Here is a 21371-nt window from a genome sequence, read left to right on the forward strand (position 1 = left end):
GAGTCCCTGGGCACTGGCCTGGGGAGAGGAGGGGAGTTTCCACTCAGAGCCAGACTGTCATCGCTATAAGCTACCAGGTTCTCAAAAATGCCACCCAGAACCTGTTACCCTGGGCATGCCCCCCCATGAACACTGGGGACCCAGTGTCAGGCTCAACCATGCCCAGGCCAGGAGAGGGCATTGGCGGGGGCGACTCAGAGGGGAAAGGGACATGTTGACTCCCTTGCCCACGGTGGTTTAGCAGGGCACAGTGCCATGAGGATCCTAATGGGCACCGCTTGGGGGGCTCCCATGACTGTGGGTGCCGGGCAGAGTATTCATGGGGTGTTGGAGACCCCAGGTGCTACTCTGCCAAGCACCGGGCAAAGGCATGGGCACAGTCCACCCTGGCCTGGCTATCCTGGCCACAACAGAACCTGCCATGCCCCTTCCCCTCCCATTGGCAAGGCTCCCTGACAGGACAATCCAGCACTGGGGTTGGCCGAATGCCCCCAGGGGCTTAGTAACATGCAAATTCCATGTCATTAGCTCTGTCCCAAAGATGGGGGAGAGGGGCTGAGATAAGCCACACCCCTTCCCCAGCAGGCAGGTAAGCCATGCCCCCTTCCCATAAAGGTGAGTAAGCCACGCCCCCCACAGGCGAGCCCCTCCCCTGGCAGGTAGGTAAGTCAAACCCCTTCCCCCAGCAAGTGGATGACCATTTGCCAGGTTATCCAGGAGGGCCATATGCTCCAGGCCAATGGACTCCAGGACCCTTGGGAGCCAAGAGCTTGGCTGCCCCAGGCCCGTGCCTGCGGGTTAGACTGGCAGCCCCACAGCGCACTCCATGCTCACGCCCCCATCATGCGGTGCCCGTGCCTAGTACCTTGTGCGCACGGCGCAGCCGAGCAAAGTAGGTTTCTCTCTGTTTAACGGAGGAAGCAGGCGGGAGGGAGAGGAGAGAGCGGGGTTACTGAGGACAAGTGAGCAGTGCCAGGAGCCCACCTGCACCTAGCGCGGCCCAGCCAAACCGCCCACGCGCAGGAAATCCCTTCCAGATGGCTGACTAACCGAGCCGCCCCCGCCCGCCCAGCAGCTGTTGGAGCCGGGCTGGGAGTGAGGCAGCAGAGCCTTGTGGGCGTGGTTTGCCATGGACACTCCACTGCAGGGCTGAGCAACCCCCAGGCAAGGCAGCCTGCCCCAGCATGGGGCCAACAGCAGGAAGGGTCAGGACAGAGCACTCCCCACTCCTGGGGCCCAGGAACTGGGGACAGACGGTCGGCACGCTATCTGCCCCCCTCCCCGTCTGGCTCAGCTGGACAGCTGCTCCTCAAAGCCAGTGCAGAGTGTGAACCTGGCTCCTCCTGTCCCACGGCTCTTCCACTGCCCTCTCCAGCTTCTCCTCTCACTGCCAAGCCCCCAGCCTTCCTGCCATTCCTTCTTCTCACCCTGCCTGTGCACTCGCCTCCCGCTCTCATCCGCACCCTCCAACTCGCGAACCAGACGCCCTCCTCCCAGCAATCCCCTGCGTGCCCTGTCTGCATGCGGCACAATCTGGGCTGAATGTGCCTGTGAGCCCGGGGCAGGGACAGGACCCATGTGGGACTGTGCTCCAGGCACACGGTGGGCACTGCCGGCACACAGGTGCACTCCTGGCACACAGCGGGCACTGCCAGCACACACGTGCACTCCTGGCACATGGCAGGCACTGCCAGCACACAGGTGCACTTCTGGCACACAGCGGGCACTGCCAGCACACAGGTGCACTTCTGGCACACAGCGGGCACTGCCAGCACACAGGTGCACTTCTGGCACACAGCGGGCACTGCCAGCACACAGGTGCACTCCTGACAAATGGCTGGCGCTCCTGGCACATGGCGGGCACTGCCGGCACACAGGTGCACTCCTGGCACACAGCGGGCACTGCCAGCACACAGGTGCACTCCTGGCACACAGCAGGCACTGCCAGCACACAGGTGCACTCCTGGCACACAGCAGGCACTCCTGACAAATGGCTGGTGCTCCTGGCACACGGCAGGCACTCCTGACAAATGGCTGGCGCTCCTGGCACATGGTGGGCACTGCCGGCACACAGGTGCACTCCTGACAAATGGCTGGTACTCCTGGCACACAGCGGGCACGCCTGACAAATGGCTGGCGCTCCTGGCACACAGCGGGCACGCCTGACAAATGGCTGGCGCTCCTGGCACATGGCGGGCACTGCCGGCACACAGGTGCACTCCTGACAAATGGCTGGTGCTCCTGGCACACGGCGGGCACTGCTGGCACACAGGTGCACTCCTGGCACATGGCAGGCACTCCTGACAAATGGCTGGTGCTCCTGGCACACAGCGGGCACTGCTGGCACACAGGTGCACTCCTGGCACATGGCAGGCACTCCTGACAAATGGCTGGCGCTCCTGGCACATGGCGGGCACTGCCGGCACACAGGTGCACTCCTGACAAATGGCTGGCGCTCCTGGCACATGGCGGGCACTGCCGGCACACAGGTGCACTCCTGACAAATGGCTGGCGCTCCTGGCACACAGCGGGCACTGCCGGCACACAGGTGCACTCCTGACAAATGGCTGGTACTCCTGGCACACAGCGGGCACGCCTGACAAATGGCTGGCGCTCCTGGCACACAGCGGGCACTCCTGACAAATGGCTGGTGCTCCTGGCACACAGCGGGCACGCCTGACAAATGGCTGGCGCTCCTGGCTAGCACTCCCAGCACACAGCTGGCGCCCAGAGAAGGAACAAATTCCCCTGGTCACAGACAGTGAATTGGGCCCTTTCCCCCCGTAAGGGCAGAGTCATCCTCTCCTTCCACCTGCTGGGGCTCAAGGGAAGGGGGGCAGAGCTGATCTAGAACAAACGCCCAGCCGGGGGGAGCAGCGGGTGTGGAATGCAGCCCCAAGCTCTGCCCCCCTTGCCATGGCCCAGTGCTGCCCCCCGTGGGGAAGGGGTGTCTGGAGTAAGTACAGTCCATTCCAGACACGACGCTGTCCTGCGATCCTGGGACGTCACCGCACGGCGAGCACATCTGCTGAGTGCGGGTGCCGATTTGCCTGCTTGGGCACCAGGCCACGGGGTGTCTCCACTGCAGGGAAACCCACGCCTGGGACCCGCTGGAAAGCTGGGCTTACGATGGCTGGCCCCATGCAAACACGTCCCTGCCTCGGGGCTGCAGCTCGAGTTGTGACCACACTTGGAGCCAAGTCGCGGCTGGACCCAGGCTCTGACCAAATGCCCAGCAGGGTCCTAGGAGCCAGGGTTTGTGGGCTTGCACACCTGAATCTGCCTGATTTCTATGTGGATGGAGGAGGGGCTTGGGCTCAAATCTGAGTCAGCGCCTGGGGTTAGTGCACAGTGTAGACAGACCCACGGAGGCCACCAGGGAGCAGGGACTTTGCTCGTATCGACGCCCCTAGAGTGGGCTCCTGCTGGGAGTAGGTGGCACAGCCCCAGGCTGCAGAGAGCAAAGCCACAGAGATGGTAAGTGACTTGCCCAAGGTCACACAAGAGGCCAGAGAAACTAAGCCTCAGTCTCCTGAGACCCACCTCAGCCCCTATCCACTAGGCAACCCTGCCTTCATGGGGCAGATCCCCTTCCCAGAGACAGAGCCACAGCCCTGCAGGCTCCTGACAGAGCTCATGCCCCCTTCAGCTGCCATCTCCAGGGGATGGGTCACCTTCCCTGGGCTGTCGGCGCGGCTGGGTCTGTGCCAGCAGGATCCAGCTGCAGGGATCAGCGTGAGGTGGAGGCCTAGGGGGTCTCCAATGGGCAATGGCACTGCTCACCTCAGGGCTGCCTGAGGAACAGGGCCCGTTAGAGCCAGTGCTATCCCCTGCCTGGGCTTGGCCCTGCTGGGCCCGGCAAGATGGGGCTCTGGCCTCAACACGGGGCTGAGGGGGAAGCTCATAGGTTCAGGGATCACACGCTGATGACAGTGGCCCAGGAGACACAACAGCGCAGGCCTGTGCCTCGGTTTCCCCATCTGCAACACAGGGCTGACAGTACTGCCCTCTGTAAAGCCCTATGAGACCCACTGCTCGGCAGAGCTGGAGAAAAGCCAGGTGCATCACTGGTCCAGTGCAGGAGCCCAGGGCCTCAGGAGCTGCCGGGCACGATGGCATTCAGAGTGCCAGCCCCAGGCATGCAGAGCTCTCGCACAGACACACGCCATGTGGCCTGGCCCCAGAGGGCCCCTCAACCATTTCCAGCCATGGTGGGGCAGGGAGACGGGCAAGGCCATACCTTGTCTCCTTGGTAGGGCTCTGGCAGCTGCCAGTAGTAGGACTCCTGGCCCAGTTGGCCGAAGCGCCCGAAGGAGAGCTGCGGCCCCTCGGCTGACAGCTCCACGGCGAAGCCGGTCATGATGCGGGTGCTGTGCTGGCGGTTCACCAGGGCGAAGTTCTGGAAGTCGCCCGGGAGAAAGGGGCTAGTGACCTGCCGGGAACAGACACCGGGGGACGTGAATCCAACTAGGGACCCCTACGAACCAGGCACCCCGTGGGACTGGACCAGGAGGCTGGGGGAGATGGGCTCTTACCAGGCCCCGGTAGTAGGAGGAGCTGGTGCACTGCTGGGTCACACCCATGCAGAAGCAGGGCAGACAACCCTCGTGGTTCTCGGCACTCAGGTGGAAATGGTTGGCACGGCAGCTGCTGCAGGAGGGACCCTCCACGTGGGGCTGCAAGGGAATGGGACAGATGAGGGGCTGAGGAGACGGCCCAACAGCCAGGGAGATGGTTGAGTGACCCCAACTGCTGGGGGTCCAACCAACCCCATCCTGTTCCCCAGGGCTGGAATTCCCCAAGCAATGAACTGGGCCAGGAGCACGGGAATGAAACGGTAAGTGGAGCAGAATCCTGGGGCAGCTGCAGAGGGATCCTCTCCCCCAGGGACCCTGCTCCCCTCCCCCGTGTCAGGGACAGGCAGGAAGTTCCCACGTTCAGGCACAAAGTGGTGAAGATCGGGGCCAGGCAGAGGGTGCAGGCTCAATGCACGTGGGCATAGGCCAGCTACCCAACAGCTGGGGCAGCCCAGTGACAGCTGTCAGCAGCACGGGGCAGGCACAGGCCAGAGCTCGGAGTGAGGTGCAAAGAACAACTCAGTTCAGGAATTTGGTTCCCAGTGCGGCTCTGGGGAACTGAGGGCAGCTCAGCGTCAGACACAGGAGAGCCACTTAGCACAGGATGTTAACAAGAACAGGGAGTAGGTGTGACAAAGTGAGACTTTTCTGTAAGATTTGTATGGCTCCTATGCGTGCCTCAGTTTCCCCTGTATTTCGCAGAGGGGAGGAAGGGCTCTCAGGGCAGGCTGGAACACAGGTAGGAGCATCACTAGGCTGACTGAGCTGGGCCTGGTCATTAAAAAGGATTGGCCAAGGCCGATTCCACATCAATGGAGTATGTGAGAAGCCAACGGCCAACCCAGTCCCAGAACATTGACCCCGAGGAACCAATGGTCCAGAGGGAGATGGATTTCCCACCTCTCTGCAGAGGAGCTAAGCAACAGCTGGAGAACAAAGGACTGGAGAGGGGTGAGGTGGTGACCAGAGGCGCCTGCTGGAAGGAGTCGGGGCTCTCGTCTAGAACTGACCAAGGAGGAGGTCAGGCAGAGAGACAGATGGAGCTGAACATGGGTTCACTAGTCCCCTGGCTGGGCCCTGGGCTGGGCTGACCAGCGTGGGCTGTGCTTTCACCTTCAGGTCTCTGGGCTAACCTGGGGCTTCCTATGCTGGGCTCCAGCTGCTGAATAAACCCGACTGATGTGACAGCGCTGGCTGAGGGACGTTAATCCCTGCACAGCGCACAAGTCTCCACGGGAGTCTGGCTCAGTGGGACTCGCTGCACAGAGCTCCCAGTGTGAGGCTGCGGGGCTGGAGCCCCAGAAGTCCAGTCTAGGAGGTGGTCAGGCAGCGGGCCCTGCCCTGGAGGAAGAGTGAGACCCCTGGGGGGGGGGGTCTAGCCCACCGAACGGTTCCTCCTAGAGACTGTTCCAAAGCTGGGTCTGTAGCACCGATCCTCTGGATCCATGACAGTGGGGTCTAGTGGTTAGAGCAGTGAGGACTCCTGGATCTAGGAGGGGAGTGGGGAAGAGATTAGAGCAGGGGGCTGGGCCCAAGACTCCTGGGTTCTTGTCCCAGCTCCACCAGCATTGTGTGTCCCTGGCTCAGTTCACCTTGTGTTAGAGCAGCAGCTGGGAGCGTCAGCCTGTGGCATCCTGAGAGCCCTCCCTGCCCCCATGGAGACGCGCCAGGGGTGGCGATTGCGGAGGAATGGAGCTAGGTTCCCCGACGGGTCCCTGGCAGGGCTGGCAACGAGGGAGGAATGGAGCTAGGTTCCCCGATGGGTCCCTGACAGGGCTGGCAACGAGGGAGGAATGGAGCTAGGTTCCCCGACGGGTCCCTGGCAGGCCTGTGGGTGAGCCCCACACATGGCAGAGGAACTTGCTAGCAGGGAGCTAGTCTCTCACCTTACACTGGCACTGGCCGCTGGCATCGCACTGCCTGCTCACGCTGCCTTGTGGGTCACAGCTGCAGTTTCTGTTGAGCTCTAGAGCAAGGAGGCAGAAGAGAAGAGCTGTTACTCCTGAGCCTGGTCGCCTGGGGGCCAAGCAATGGAGAGGCTCTGAGCCCAGCACCCTCTTGCTCCAGGGGTAACTGCCAGCTCTGCCTTGCCCACAGGATGGGGCACCAGAATCCATGATGAGCTCCCCCAGGCTGGGGCTCCTTAAATCTCCCCCACAATTGGACCCCCAGGGGAGCCCATCCCCAGGCACCGGGCCCCATAACCCCGAGGGCACCGCACGGGGTTGGATTTTGGGTGCTGGGGATTTCGCACGACTTCCTTCCCGACAGCCCTGGCGCTGGGCCCCGAACCCCAGTCTCACCCCAGGGACCCCCCCCAGACCCAGCTGCCACTCGCTTCCATGGCACTCACCTCTACAGGGCTGTCCCAGGCTGGGGTTCCCCACATAGGCAGGAGCGCACCTGGGGGCAAAGGGAAGAGACCTCCTGGTCACATGGCGAGCTGGCTGTGCCAGTCTTCAGCCCACCAAACCCTGGCTGCTCCTTGCCCTCACAGCCCCCCATGCCCCCCAGTCCCACCCCTCACCCACAGCCCTGCACCTCCACACCCCCCACACCTATACCCCACATAGCCCCCTCGCCCACAACCCCACCCCCATCCTCCCACACAGCTGCAGCCTCCACCCCACATACTGCCCCCACACCAACAACACCTCCCCCATACCCTCCCTCACAGCCCCCCATGCCCCCCAGTCCCACCCCTCACCCACAGCCCTGCACCTCCACCCTCCACCAGCCATACCCGTCACCCCCATACCACACAGCCCCCTCAACCACAGTCCCACCCCCTCACACAGCTGCACCCCCCACACCCATACCCCACAGCCCCCTCACCCACAGCCCCACCACCTCACACAGCCGCACCCCACACCCATACCCCACAGCCCCCTTACCCACAGTCCCACCACCTCACACAGCCGCACCCCCCACCCCCATACCCTACAGCCCCCTCACCCACAGTCCCACCCCCTCACACAGCTGCACCCCCCACACCCATACCCCACAGCCCCCTCACCCACAGTCCCACCCCCTCACACAGCTGCACCCCCCACCCCCATACCCTACAGCCCCCTCACCCACAGCCCCATCCCCTCACACAGCCGCACCCCCACACCCATACCCCACAGCCCCCTCACCCACAGCCCCATCCCCTCACACAGCCGCACCCCCCACACCCATACCCTACAGCCCCTCAACCACAGTCCCACCCCTCACACAGCCGCACCCCCACCCCCATACCCTACAATCCCCTCACCCACAGCCCCATCCCCATTTCCCCACACCCCTACCCCCATTTCCCCACACAGCTGCACGCCCACACCTATACCCCACATAGCCCCCTCACCCACAACCCCACCCCCCACCTCCCACCCACCCCCAGCCTCCACCCCACCTACCGCCCCCACACCAACCACTCCTCCCCTCATACCCTCCCACACAGCCCCCCATACCCCCACAGTCCCACGCCTCATCCAGTCCTGCATCTCCACCTCCCACACAGCCACCCCCCGCCCCACCCATACCCCACAGCCCCCTCACCCACAGCCCCTCAGCCCCCACCCTCCCAGCCCCCCAACTCTGGTTTAGTTCTTTGTATCTCTGCTGCCCTCATGCTGCTTCCAGCCTGGAGTTGGGCGCCCTGAGCTCTGCATCTGGGCCTCTTCCCCCCAACACGAGTGGCTCTTGCTGCCCCGACGGGGGTTACTCGTCCCCCTGGGGGAAGAATTGGGCTCCCAGAGCATTCAGGGGCTGGTTGCCAGGCAGGAGCATGGGGAGCCCTGGCCTCAGCACTAGGGCTGGAGGAGCTTCCTTCCCAACTGAGCCCCCTGCCCGAGCCCTACAGTCCTTAACCAACCCCAGAGCCCCGGCACCCCACACCTGGGCAGCAGTCACAGACAGCCCCACGGCCAGGTTCCAAGACCATTCGACTCCGCAGGAGACAGGCTGTGCTGGGCGAGCTGGGCCTAGAGGGGTTCCCTCCTCCAAGTGCCAGTGTCAGGAGCCTTGCTGGGGCTCCCAGAGCAGTGACCTACACTGGCACTGGGGGCACCCCTAGCACCATGCAGTCAGTGCCGATTCCACTGCCCCAGACCACCACAGACTGACACGCAGGTGAGCCAAGCAGGGTGCCTGGGGCAGTCCCTGAGTGGTGTCTGGGCAGGGACAGACTGGCACCCCCCGTACCTCTGGCACTGGCGTCCCACGTAGCCCGTGGGGCAGGCATCACACGTGGGCTGTCCGTCCATGTCCAAGAAGCAGGTTTTCGTGGCCCTGAGAAGAGGATGAAGAAGAGTCATGCCCAGCTCAGCCCTGCCCCCGGCCCAGCCTTGTCCACCCCACAGCCCACCCCATGGACCAATAGACAGACAGGACGACACAAGACATGGCGTGAGCAGAAGCCCTGTGAGGTGGGACTTCCCCAGGCTGTCAGGGGACGTACTGGCTGGTGGCGTATGGCCCGTAGCATGGGCAGGGCTGGCAGTCTGTTGGGGTCCCTCGTCGGGCATCACCATAGTAACCTGGCTGGCAGCGTTCACACCTGGTGCCCTCGGTGTTGTCCTGGCAGTTCTGAGAAGGAAAGAGAAGGAATCTATACATTTAAAATGATGCAGTGTAAATTAGCTGTTACCACTCAAGAAAGAGATCTTGGAGTCACTGTGGATAGTTCGCTGAATGTGGAGTGGCAGACAAAAAAGCAAACAGAATGTTGGGCATCATTAAGAAAGGGATAGATAATAAGACAGAAAATATCATATTGCCTCTGTATAAATCCACGGTACGTGCACATCTTGAATACTGCGTGCAGATGTGGTCGCCCCATCTCAAAAAAGAGAGATTGGAATTGGAAAAGATTCAGAAAAGGGCAACAAAAATGATTATGGGTATGGAACAGCTTCCATGTGAGGTGAGATTAATAAGACCGAGGGGTGTTTTCAGCTTGGAAAAGAGATGACTAAGGGGGGATAGGATTGAGGTCTATAAAATCATGGCTGGTGTGGAGAAAGTAAATAAGGAAATGTTATTTACTCCTTCTCATAACACAAGAACTGGGGGTCACCCAGTGAAATTACTAGGCAGAAGGTTTAAAACAAACAAAAGGAAGTATATTTTCACACAACGCACAGTCAGCCTGTGGGACTTCTTGCCAGAGGATGTTGTGAAGGCCAAGACTATAACAGGATTCAAAAAAGAACTAGGTAAGTTCATGGAGGACAGGTTCATCAGTGGCTATCAGACAGGCTGGGCAGGGATGGTGTCCCCAGCCTCTGTTTGCCAGAAGCTGGGAATGGGCGACGGGATGGATCACTTGTGATTCCCTGTTCTGTGCATTCCCCCTGGGGCACCTGGCACTGGCCACTGTCACCAGACAGGATACTGGGCTAGATGGACCTTTGGTCTGACCCACTCTGGCTGTTCTTATGTTCTTATCTCTTATAGCCAGGCCCTGCCAGCTCCACTCTGACGCCCCCTCACTCTCACTGCAGCCTGGCACCTGCCCAGGAACCTGGAGCCCCAGATACCCCACAAGGTGCTGCATAGGTCACTGGCACCCACTGCCTGTCCCAGGCCAGCCTCATCCCCCAGAGCCAGGGAGCTCACCCAGGGGTCCCTGAGGGGAGCTGGCTGGCCTGGCTCTGGGCACAGGCCCTCTGCTCACGCCCCACAGGAAGCCCTGGGAGCAGGCCAGGGCAGAGTGCAGGATGTCACATGGCAGGGGACATCCCTGCTGAGTCACGCAACCGCCCTCACAGACCCACCCCAGATAGGGCAGCTCACAGGGGCAGGGCTCACCTGGCAGTCTCCCGTCTCAGCATCACACTCGCCCGAGTGCCCGCTGCAGTCGCAACGCTCACAGGTACCCAGGTAGAGGCCGCTGGAGGTGCGAGCATAGCCCATGTCGCAGTCCTTCGGGGAGAGAACAGAGCCAGTGGGTTCCTAAATCCACCCTCCCCCGGCGCCAGGCAGGGCTGGGACCCTCCCCCGGCGCCAGGCAGGGCTGGGACCCTCCCCTGGCACCTGGCAGGCTTGGGACCCTCCCCCAGGCATCAGGCAGGGCTGGGACCCTCCCCCAGGCATCAGGCAGGGCTGGGACCCTCCCCCGGCGCCAGGCACGGCTTGGGCCCTCCCCCAGGCATAAGGCAGGGCTGGGACCCTCCCCCGGCACCAGGCACGGCTGGGACCCTCCCCCGGCGCCAGGCAGGGCTGGGACCCTCCCCCGGCGCCTGGCAGGGCTAGGACCCTCCCCCGGCGCCAGGCAGGGCTGGGACCCTCCCCCGGCGCCAGGCACGGCTTGGGTCCTCCCCCAGGCATCAGGCAGGGCTGGGACCCTCCCCCGGCGCCAGGCAGGGCTGGGACCCTCCCCTGGCGCCAGGCACGGCTGGGACCCTCCCCCGGCGCCAGGCAGGGCTGGGACCCTCCCCCAGCGCCAGGCATGGCTTGGGTCCTCCCCCAGGCATCAGGCAGGGCTGGGACCCTCCCCCGGCGCCAGGCAGGGCTGGGACCCTCCCCCGGCGCCAGGCACGGCTGGGACCCTCCCCCGGCGCCAGGCACGGCTGGGACCCTCCCCCAGCGCCAGGCAGGGCTGGGACCCTCCCCCAGGCATCAGGCAGGGCTGGGACCCTCCCACGGTGCCAGGCAGGGCTCGGGCCCTCCCCCAGGCATCAGGCAGGGCTGGGACCCTCCCCCGGCACCAGGCACGGCTGGGACCCTCCCCCGGCGCCAGGCAGGGCTGGGACCCTCCCCCGGCGCCAGGCACGGCTTGGGTCCTCCCCCAGGCATCAGGCAGGGCTGGGACCCTCCCCCGGCGCCAGGCAGGGCTGGGACCCTCCCCCGGCGCCAGGCACGGCTGGGACCCTCCCCCGGCGCCAGGCAGGGCTGGGACCCTCCCCTGGCGCCAGGCAGGGCTGGGACCCTCCCCCGGCGCCTGGCAGGGCTGGGACCTTCCCCCGGGGCCTGGCAGGCTTGGGACCCTCCCCCAGGCACCAGGCAGGGCTGGGACCCTCCCCCAGGCACCAGGCAGGGCTGGGACCCTCCCCCGGCGCCAGGCAGGGCTGGGACCCTTCCCTGGTGCCTGGCAGGGCTGGGACCTTCCCCCGGGGCCTGGCAGGGCTTGGGACCCTGCCCCAGGCACCAGGCCCGGCTGGGACCCTGCCCTGGTGCCAGGCAATATATGCCACCCCCAGACCCCTCCCTCCAGCTCAGGCCAAGGGAGGGTCTCCCAGGGAGCTTTGTCCTTTGGACTCCATGCTCAGAATGGCCGGGAGGCTGCGGCCTTTCTTGCTGCAACCCCGCCCTCCACGCGCCCTCCCGCTGCCCCCCCGGAGTCAGTGCCACACACAGCAGCAATGAGGTCGGCCTGGCACACGGATCAGACTCACTCAGCCAGGGCCCCCTGGCCCTCCGGTTCCAAACAGGCCATGCAGCTATCATGCTGGCATGGGGCACACTGCCCAGCCCCCATGATACGGCTCAGACACTGCCCCCAGGTGACGCAGTTAGAGCCTCCCCAACACTGGGGCTGCTCCCTGACTCCCTGTATGCCAGTGAGGGCCCCATTGCCACCCAGGCCTGGCACCGGCAGGACACCAGCTCCTCCAGCAGGGCTGCCCAGCAGCTGGAGGGAGGAGCAGAGGGCTTACGCCCCACAGCTGCCTCTGGACCTGGGAGGTGCCCCTGCTGCATGGCTCTCAATGACATGGAGGAGGCTGCCCCCCAGCCAGAGGGGGCGCTGCTGCCCTGTGTGCCTACTCCAGGGCCAGACTCACCTGGCAGGAAGGGCCATGGTAGCCAGGGGGACAGGTGCACTCCTCCACCTCCACCGCCCGCTCCAGGCCAGTGGCGTGGGGCACGGCCACGTCCATGTGGATGTTGGAGAGCCTGGGAGACAAGAGACCAGGAGGGAGCTCAGCATCCGCAGAGAGACAGGCCTGGGCCAGGCTGCCTGGGCACTGCCAGTCCCTGGCCCCGGCCAGGGTCTCCCAAGGGTCACAGCCAGACTCCACTGGATCCCAGGTGAGACAGCGAGATCGAGGGCCACCCTCCATCCTGGAGCCTCTGTGCGTGGGCAGCTGTGTCCCAGCCTCCCATGCCCACCTGTCCCGGCAGAGGGGACGCACCCCCTGCTTGTCAGAGCGGGACAGAGCAGCTTGAGAAGGGGGGTCCCTGGAGCAAGGCAGAGGCAGCTACCGCGGCTGAATTTAGAGCAGCCTCTCTCCTGCTGTCCCATCGCACTGCCCTCTGGCACACCGGGCCCAGGAACAGCCTCTGACCCCCAGATCAGCTGGGCCCCACGCCACTGCCAGGGAGGGCCAAGAGGAGGAGCCCAAAAGGTGCAGCCTCTGGCTGCCCAGCAGGGAGCTGCACTGGTACTGGCAGGAGAGTTTCGGGTCTGGTGTGGAGGGGGTGTGTGCTGCACTTGTGCTGGGGGTATGGTGCATGCGTGAGGGGTGTGCACAAGGCCGGGGAGCAGTCGTAGCTGGCACCGTCTCTCAGCCTGGCAGACTGGCCCTTTCCCCACAGAATGGGCACAGCTGGGACACCAGCAAAGACGGCTTCTCCCCTGCTCCGAGCCCCCCGCTGCCTCTTGCCAGGCTGGAGCCTGAGGCCAGGGCCAGTCCCCGGCGCCCACGTTACCTGCTCTCCGCCGGCCTGTCCGTGTATGATGCCCGGATCATGAAAAGGTCGATATCGGCCAGCGCCATCAACAGGTGCTCCCGCGTGGCGTCCTGCCCGTCAGCTCGGCGCCAAGCACGCTAGGGAGGGCACAGCAAACGCCAGGGTGACCGGCCACATGCGCCACCCGCGCCAGCCCGCTCCCCACACACAGGCTTACAGCAGCTTGGAGCCCAGGGCGCTCTAGCAGTCGCTGCCGCTGCTGGAGCAGGGGATTCTGGGTACTTTATAGTGTGGCATGTCCCCAAGCAGCAGGCATACGCGCTCCCACCCGCGGGGCGATGGGCCAGTCCCTGGCAGTGAGGGCAGGGCACCCTGGCAAGGTACCATGGGTTAGCCCTGGGCCACCCAGGGGCTGATGGGTGAGGGGCGCTAGGGTCCCATCCCACGCCCTGGGGGCGGAGCGCCTGCAGGGGCCGCCCATGCTCTCACCTCTCGGAAGGGGACTGTGAAGCGGGTGGGGGTCCCCGGCAGGGGGCCGGCCTTGGCGAAGTGCTGCAGGAAGATGTCGTTGCCACGCAGAAGCACGTCGGCCTGGCCGGGCAGGGGCTGGGCGCCGGGCGCCGCGCTGTGCATAACGGTGTAGTGCAGCTCCCCGCCATAGGAGGTCACCTGCGTGGGGCAGCACCACTCAGCCGGAGTGATGGACATGGCCTGGCCGCCCAGCCCCGCCCACAGCCTCCCCTGCTCCCACTGCCTGGCCCCGCCCACTGTTCACAGCCTGCCCCGCCCCCAGCCCCCTGCCCCACAGCCCAGCCCCCTGCCCATACCCTCCTCCATCCCACCACCCTGCCCACCCACAGCCTCCCCTGCTCCCACTGCCTGGCCCCGCCCACTGCCCAGCCCACTGTTCACAGCCTGCCCCGCCCCCAGCCCCCTGCCCCACAGCCCAGCCCCCTGCCCATACCCTCCTCCATCCCACTGCCCAGCCCCGCCCACAGCCTCCCCTGCTCCCACTGCCGGGCCCCGCCCACCGCCAGCCCCACCCACTGCCCAGCCCACTGTTCACAGCCTGCCCCGCCACCTGCCCCACAGCCCACCCCCTGCCCAGACCCTCCTCCATCCCAACACCCTGCCCCGCCCACAGCCGCCCCTGCTCCCAGGGCCTGACCCCGCCCACTGTTCACAGCCTGCCCCGCCCCCAGCCCCCAGCCCCACAGCCCAGCCCCCTGCCCAGACCCTCCTCCATCCCACCTCCCTGCCCTGCCCACAGCTTCCCCTGCACCCATTGCCTGACCCGCCCACTGTTCACAGCCTGCCCGCCCCAGCCCCCAGCCCCACAGCCCAGCCCCTGCCCAGCCCCTCCTCCATCCCACCCCCCTTCCCGCCCACAGCCTCCAGTGCTCCCATTGCCTTGCCCCGCCCACTGCCCAGCCCACTGTTCACAGCCTTCACCGCCCCCAGCCCCCAGCCCCCAGCCCCACAGCCCAGCCCCTGCCCATACCCTCCTCCGTCCCACCGCCCTGCCCTGCCCACAGCATCCCCCCCCCCCAGCCCCCTGCCCATACCCTCCTCCATCCCACCACCCTGCCCTGCCCACAGCATCCCCCGCCCCCAGCACCCACAGCCTTCCCCATCCCACCATCTGGCCCCACCCATAGCCTCCCCCACTCCATCCCTTTGCTCACCCCCGGAGCACCAGCCCTCCCTCAGTGCCCACCCTTCCCCTACACTATGATGCTGCCAGCCCAGGCACCGTGGAGTGGAGGGGGCACCTTGTCTCCCTTGAAGCGCTCAGGCAGCACCCAGTAGTAGACATCGCGGGGCAGGGCGTGGAAGGTGGAAAAGGCCAACTCAGCATGGCTGGGGGAGCGGATGCCCTCGCTGACCGTGCGGGTGTTGGCCCGGTTGGCCAGGCTGAAGTGCGCCCGCTCACCATCCAGGGCCTGCACCTGCAACACAAACACTGTCAGCTGGTGGCCCTACGCCTGGAGCAGGACACCTGGGTTCACTGCACCTCACGGTCCTCTTGGGGGCTCTGTGTCTGGCGCGGGGTGAGCCCCCGTCTGCATCGGGGACGTGGGGGGCAGGCCAGTGAATGCGGCGCTTGACATGGGCGGATCTACTGGCCCCACTGAAGGTGCTGATGGGGCCGTGCCCCTGCCCGGCGAGGCTCTCTGGGTGGGGAGGCACCTGCTCTGAGGGGGTCTCTGGGTGAGGAGATGCTGCCCACGGGGGGTACCTGCCTGGTGGGGCTCTCAGGGCGGGGGGAGGTGCTGCCCGCAGAGGGTACCTGCTCTGAGGGGGGTTCGGGGGCTGCTGCTCATGGGGGTACCTGCCTGGTGGGTTCTTGGGAGGTGCTGCCCGCAGAGGTACCTGCTCTGAGGGGTGTCGGGGGAGGTGCTGCTCACGGGGTACCTGCCTGGTGGGTTCTTGTGGGGAGGTGCTGCCCGTGGGGGTACCTGCCTGGTGGGGCTCTCGGGGAGGTGCTGCCCACAGGGGTACCTGCCTGGTGGCACTCTCGGGTGGGGAGGTGCTGCCCGCGGGGTACCTGCCTGGTGAGGCTCTCGGGGGTGGAGGTGCTGCCCACGGAGGGTACCTGCTCGGAGGGGGGGTCGGAGGGGGAGGTGCTGCTCGGGGGGTACCTGCCTGGTGGGTTCTTGGGGGGCGAGGCGCTGCCCATGGGGTACCTGCCTGGTGGGCTCGGGGCGGGGAGGTGCTGCCCGTGGGAGTACCTGGTCTGAGAGGGTTTTTTGGGGGGGTAGGGGCTGCCCGCGGGGGGGATCTGCCTGGTGGGGCTCTCGGAGGAGGGAAGTGCTGCCCGCGGGGGTACCTGCCTGGTGGGGCTCTCAGGAGAGGGGGTGCTGCCCGTGGGGTACCTGCCTGGTGGGGCTCTCGGGGGGGAGGTGCTGCCCGCAGGGGGTACCTGCTCTGAGAGGGTTTTTTGGGGGGGTAGGTGCTGCCCGCGGGGGTATCTGTTCTGAGAGGGTTTTGGGTGGGGAGGTGCTGCCCGCAGGGGGTACCTGCCTGGTGGGTTCTCATGGGGAGGTGCTGCCCGCAGGGGTACCTGCCTGGTGGGGCTCGGGAGGGGGCTGCCTGGGGGTACCTGCCTGGTGGGGCTCTCGGGGGTGGAGGTGCTGCCCACGGGGTACCTGCTCTGAGGGGGTATCGGGGGAGGTGCTGCCTGTGGGGTACCTGCCTGGTGGGGGCTCTTGGGGAGGTGCTGCCCAGGGGTACCTGCCTGGTGGGCTCTCGGGGGCGGGGGAGGTGCTGCCCGCAGGGGGTACCTGTTCTGAGAGGGTTTTTTGGGGGGGTAGGTGCTGCCCGCGGGGGATACCTGCTCTCAGGGTGTTGGGGGGGAGGTGCTGCCCGTGGGGTACCTGCCTGGTGGCCTCTCGGGAGGTGCTGCCCGCAGGGGTACCTGCTCTGTGTTACACACCACAGCACACTGCACAGCACTGCACTGTGCCGCACTGCACTGAAACACACCACAGCACCACCAAGTGCACAGCCTTGTGTACTGCACTGTGTACCACATCGCAGACGTACCATTACTAAATACCATACCGCATGCGCCTCACCACACCATACTGCATCGTAATCTGCACCGTGTCATGCGCTGACAGCACTGTGCCACACCACGTTGCTGCACAGCACTGCACTGTGCCGCACCTGCACTGAAACACACCGGCGACCACCAAACTGCACAGCCTTGCACTGCACTGTACCACATCGCTTTGTACTGTACCATAGCCGAAACCATACCGCACTGCTCACCACACCATGTTACCGCACTGCCAGACCATCGAGTATCAGCACCGTACCGTACCGTACTGCATCATGCCATCGCACCGGTATCACCACAGCATTGTACCACACGCATTGCACAGCACCGGCGCGGCATGCGTGCCGTGCCGCGACTGCGCACCGCACCGACCAGAGCGACCACACCATGCGCTGGCAGCACCGTGCAGCACTGGCAAATCACACCACAGAGCACCGGCAGCACCGCACCATGCCGCAAGACAGCACCACGCAGCATTGTACTACCCCGCGCAGCACAGCAGAACAGAACCACAGCCAGAGCACAGCACCGCTACCGTGCCGTACCTTACAGCAGCGCAGGCGCCTCCTGTGGAGTCACTGCTCCCGGCTTTGTCACACTGTATGATCTCCTGGCCTGGGAAGCAGAAGTGGATTTTGCAGCTGAGTCAGACACTCACCCACCCCTCAAACCACTCGTCACCCCCGCTAACACGCCCCTGGGGCAGCTCGCAACTGCTTGGCACTGGCTGGTGTGCCTGTGCAGCCAGGCGCACGGAGCGGAGATGGGGCACGACACTATTCAGCAGCTGCAGGACCGATTGAAGCCCTGGGGCGTTCTGAGTTCAACCAGCAGATGGATGCATGAGGATGGAGTGAAAGGAGGGCTGGGAGTTCGCTGGGGAAGCTCCCTCCAAGGGTCACAGTGATTCTGTCCTGCCCACTGATGGCTCCCAAACACAAGGCTCAAGGCTATGGTGTAGGGGTCTCGGTGCCGCGGCTCAGGGGCCAGGCACGGCAGGGCCCAGCGTGATGTTTGAGGAGGCCTCTGCCCAGACTGGGTCAATCTCTCATTGAGGGGGCTGGGCACGGCCCTAGGGATAGCTGTGAGTCCCCAGCAGAGCCCACAGCACCCCAGACACCCAAGATGGCTCAGGCTCAAAGCCCTGCCTGGGGCGCGGGGCGAGGCTGAGGTCTCTCTCCCAGTGCCGAGGGCTGGGGGAACTGACTGGCAGAGGGCACGTGGGGGCACTTCACTGGTTCGCACGCAACTCCCGCCCGGCTGCGTGGGGTTTCGCCGTAGCCAGGGGCACAGCTACAGGGGTGGCGTCGACGCCGGGTCAGACGGGCCGTCATTCTGGAAACAAGGCCATGGGCCCTCTCTATAGGCAGGTTCCTGACCCCCACTTCCAGCGCTGGCACCCATCCATCTCCCACTGTGGGAGAGCTTCCCATGCTCCTTCTCCCTCCACGTACTTTAGCCAGTGCCATCCTCTGCTGCCCATCCCACACAAACACCAGGCCCAGCTGCCCCCACCTCAGCTTACCTCTCCCGCAGCCTTCCCCATCTGGGAGAACCCCCAGCGCCCTGTGCTAACATCCCTGCTCCACCGGCGCCGAGACCCACCTTCACAGCGTCGCTTCTGCACCCGTGTACACCCTGGGCGCAGGCGTGCGTCACGTGTGGCCTGGCCGTCTGTGTGTCAGGAAGCCACGTGGTGGAGAACCGCCTGCAGGCAGCAAAGCAGAGACAGTAGTTAGTTAACGCCACCCCTGCGACCCGGGGGCATGGAGCCAGGCACTGAAGCGGCCCCACACCCTGCGAGCGGGGCATGGTGGCACAAACAGCCAGCAATGGGAGCACCACACCTAAGGCTTTGAAGGCAGCGGGAGCCAGGCATGAGCCAGCCCAGTGGGCCGCCTGCCCCGGGAGCATGGAGCCAGGCACAGAGCAGCCCAGCAATGGGGCCCCACACACCTCTGGAGCCCCGGGGGCAACTGGAGCCAGACACCCGAACAGCCCAAACAATGGGGCCCCCACACCCTGCACGAGCCCCGGGGAGCATGGAGCCAGGCACAGAGCAGCCCAGCAAAATTTCTGGGGCCCCACACTGCTCTCAGGGTGTTGGGAGGTGCTGCCCGTGGGGTACCTGCCTGGTGGGGCTCGGGAGGTGCTGCCCGCGGGGCTGCCTGGTGGTGGGGCTCTCGGGGGGGAGGTGCTGCCCGTGGGGGGTACCTGCCTGGTGGGGCTCTCGGGGGGGGAGGTGCTGCCTGCGGGGGTACCTGCCTGGTGGGGCTCTCGGGGGGGGAGGTGCTGCCTGCGGGGGTACCTGCCTGGTGGGGCTCTCGGGGGGGTGCTGCCTGCGGGGTACCTGCCTGGTGGGGCTCTCGGGGAGATGCTGCATGGGGTACCTGCCTGGTGGGGGGTTCTCGGGGAGAGGTGCTGCCCACAGGGGTACCTGCCTGGTGGGGCTCTCGGGGAGGTGCTGCCTGCGGGGTACCTGCCTGGTGGGGCTCGGGGAGGTGCTGCCTGCGGGGTACCTGCCTGGTGGGGCTCAGGTGGTGCTGCCTGCGGGGTACCTGCCTGGTGGGGCTCTCGGGGGGGGAGGTGCTGCCTGCGGGGGTACCTGCCTGGTGGGGCTCTCGGGGGGGAGGTGCTGCCTGCGGGGGTACCTGCCTGGTGGGGCTCTCGGGGGGGAGATGCTGCCTGCGGGGGTACCTGCTCTCTGTTCCAGGAGGAGCTGGCGCACTGCTGGGACACCCCCATGCAGAAGCACTTCAGGCAGCCGTCGGGGTTCTGCTCACTCAGGTGGAAGGCTCCAGACGTGCACTCGTTGCAGAGACGTCCCGCCACGTTGGGCTGCAGGAGAGACGGAGGGATGGCACTGAGCAACACGGCGCAGGCTGGGCATGCAGCAGGGCTGCTCCCACTGCCCCAGCCTGGCATGGCCCCAGGGCTCCTCCAGGGATCCGACCCATCTCGTGTTGGCCCGGGCCTCTGGCCCGCTCTCAGGTGGGCATGGCACCGAGTCCTGGCGCTGGGTGCCACGGGCCCTAGGGAGCGCTGGCTCTGTCTGGGGAGCCCGGGGGAGGGGGAGTTCCCTGGGTCCTGCACCCACAGGGGCATGCTGGTGGCACTAGCGGGTGCAGCTCCAGGCAAAGGGCTGCAGGGCACAGGGACGGCGGTTGAAGGTGAGCCGCGGAGATGGCAGAGCAGCTGCCCAGCACAATGGCTGGGGAGGGTCACTGTACTCAGGCTGGGCTGAGGGTCCCCTCCTGACCCCGGGGAACAGAGCCGCCCCTGCAGCACCCCCAGAAGGGACGACGCCCCTGGCATGGAGCCAGTACAGGGCACGCGGGAGTGCCGGGGCCGAGGGCCTGAGCCCTAGGGGAGCGGGTGGTGCAGGAGCCCTGGGACCTCCGAATGCAGCTGTCTACCCCAAACCTCTCCATGCATCCCCCAGCCCCAGGGCAGGCCCTGCCCCACAGTCCGGAAGGCAGCACCCAACTACTCGCTTCTGCTTCCCACTTCTGCTGTTCAAATCCCTGTCACCACAATGTGCTCCCTAGGCCAGTGGGGTCACACCACACTGCAACACACAGCACCACACCATGCAGCATTGCACCGCACTGCAACACACTGCACAGCCCCATGTTGTGCCACACCGCACCATGCAATAGTGTGCCGCACTGAAATGCACCGTACAGCACGGCACTGCGCCACACTGCACCATGCAGCACTGCAACGCACCACATGGCACTGCATAGGGCTAAGCTGCATTGTAACACACCGTGCTGCAACGCGCTGCTCAGCACCATACTGCAGTGCAACACACCGTGCAACACCAAACCACACAGCCCCGTATTGCACTGTACCACACCGCCCCATACCATACCATATTAAACTGTACCATGCAACGCCGCACCACACCATACTGCACTGCACCACACCATAGAGTATCACACCGTACTGCACCGTATCGCACCGCACAGCACTGTGCCACACCACAGCACACTGCACAGCACTGCACTGTGCCGCACTGCACTGAAACACACCACGCACCACCAAATTGCACAGCCTTGCACTGCACTGTACCACATCGCACTGTACCATACTAAACCATACCGCACTGCGCCTCACCACACCATACTGCACTGCACCAGACCGTCGAGTATCACACCGTACCATGCCGTACTGCATCATATCACACCACACAGCATTGCACAGCACCGCGCAGCATCGTGCCGTGCCGCGCAGCACTGCGCCGCACCACAGAGCACCACACCATGCCGCACAGCACCGTGCAGCACTGCGTCACACCACAGAGCACCGCGCAGCACCGCACCATGCCGCACAGCACCACGCAGCATTGTACCACCCCGCGCAGCACAGCAGAACCACAGCAGAGCACAGCACCGCACCGTACCGTACCTTACAGCGGCAGGCGCCTCCTGTGGAGTCACTGCTCCCCCGCTTGTCACACTGTATGATCTCCTGGCCTGGGGAAGCAGAGGGGTTTGCAGCCAGTCAGACACTCACCCACCCTCCAAACCACTCGTCTCCCGCTACCACGCCCTGGGGCAGCCCTGGCTGCTTGGCACTGGCTGGTGTCTGTGCAGCCAGGGGCGCCGGAGCGG

The 21371-nt window shown here is 65.2% G+C and overlaps 1 protein-coding gene across 6 annotated transcripts in view; it reads right to left on the bottom strand.

The window, feature by feature from the left end:
- The window catches only part of HSPG2 (heparan sulfate proteoglycan 2), a 164102-nt gene that overhangs the window by 104267 nt on the left and 38464 nt on the right, over positions 1-21371 (bottom strand). For all 6 annotated transcript variants that reach the window (XM_039508939.1, XM_039508941.1, XM_039508937.1 and 3 more), the window contains 13 exons: positions 21166-21233; positions 19453-19593; positions 14966-15142; positions 13683-13862; positions 13212-13330; positions 12344-12455; positions 10371-10484; positions 9019-9146; positions 8763-8849; positions 6931-6980; positions 6464-6543; positions 4536-4676; positions 4241-4432 (listed from right to left, as the gene is read on the bottom strand). In XM_039508939.1, the coding sequence (XP_039364873.1) occupies positions 4241-4432; positions 4536-4676; positions 6464-6543; positions 6931-6980; positions 8763-8849; positions 9019-9146; positions 10371-10484; positions 12344-12455; positions 13212-13330; positions 13683-13862; positions 14966-15142; positions 19453-19593; positions 21166-21233 (1589 nt within the window). The remainder of the gene's footprint in view (positions 1-4240; positions 4433-4535; positions 4677-6463; positions 6544-6930; positions 6981-8762; positions 8850-9018; positions 9147-10370; positions 10485-12343; positions 12456-13211; positions 13331-13682; positions 13863-14965; positions 15143-19452; positions 19594-21165; positions 21234-21371) is intronic.

The sequence above is a fragment of the Mauremys reevesii genome, linkage group 21, assembly GCF_016161935.1.
Source record: "Mauremys reevesii isolate NIE-2019 linkage group 21, ASM1616193v1, whole genome shotgun sequence".
Lineage (NCBI taxonomy): Eukaryota > Metazoa > Chordata > Testudines > Geoemydidae > Mauremys > Mauremys reevesii.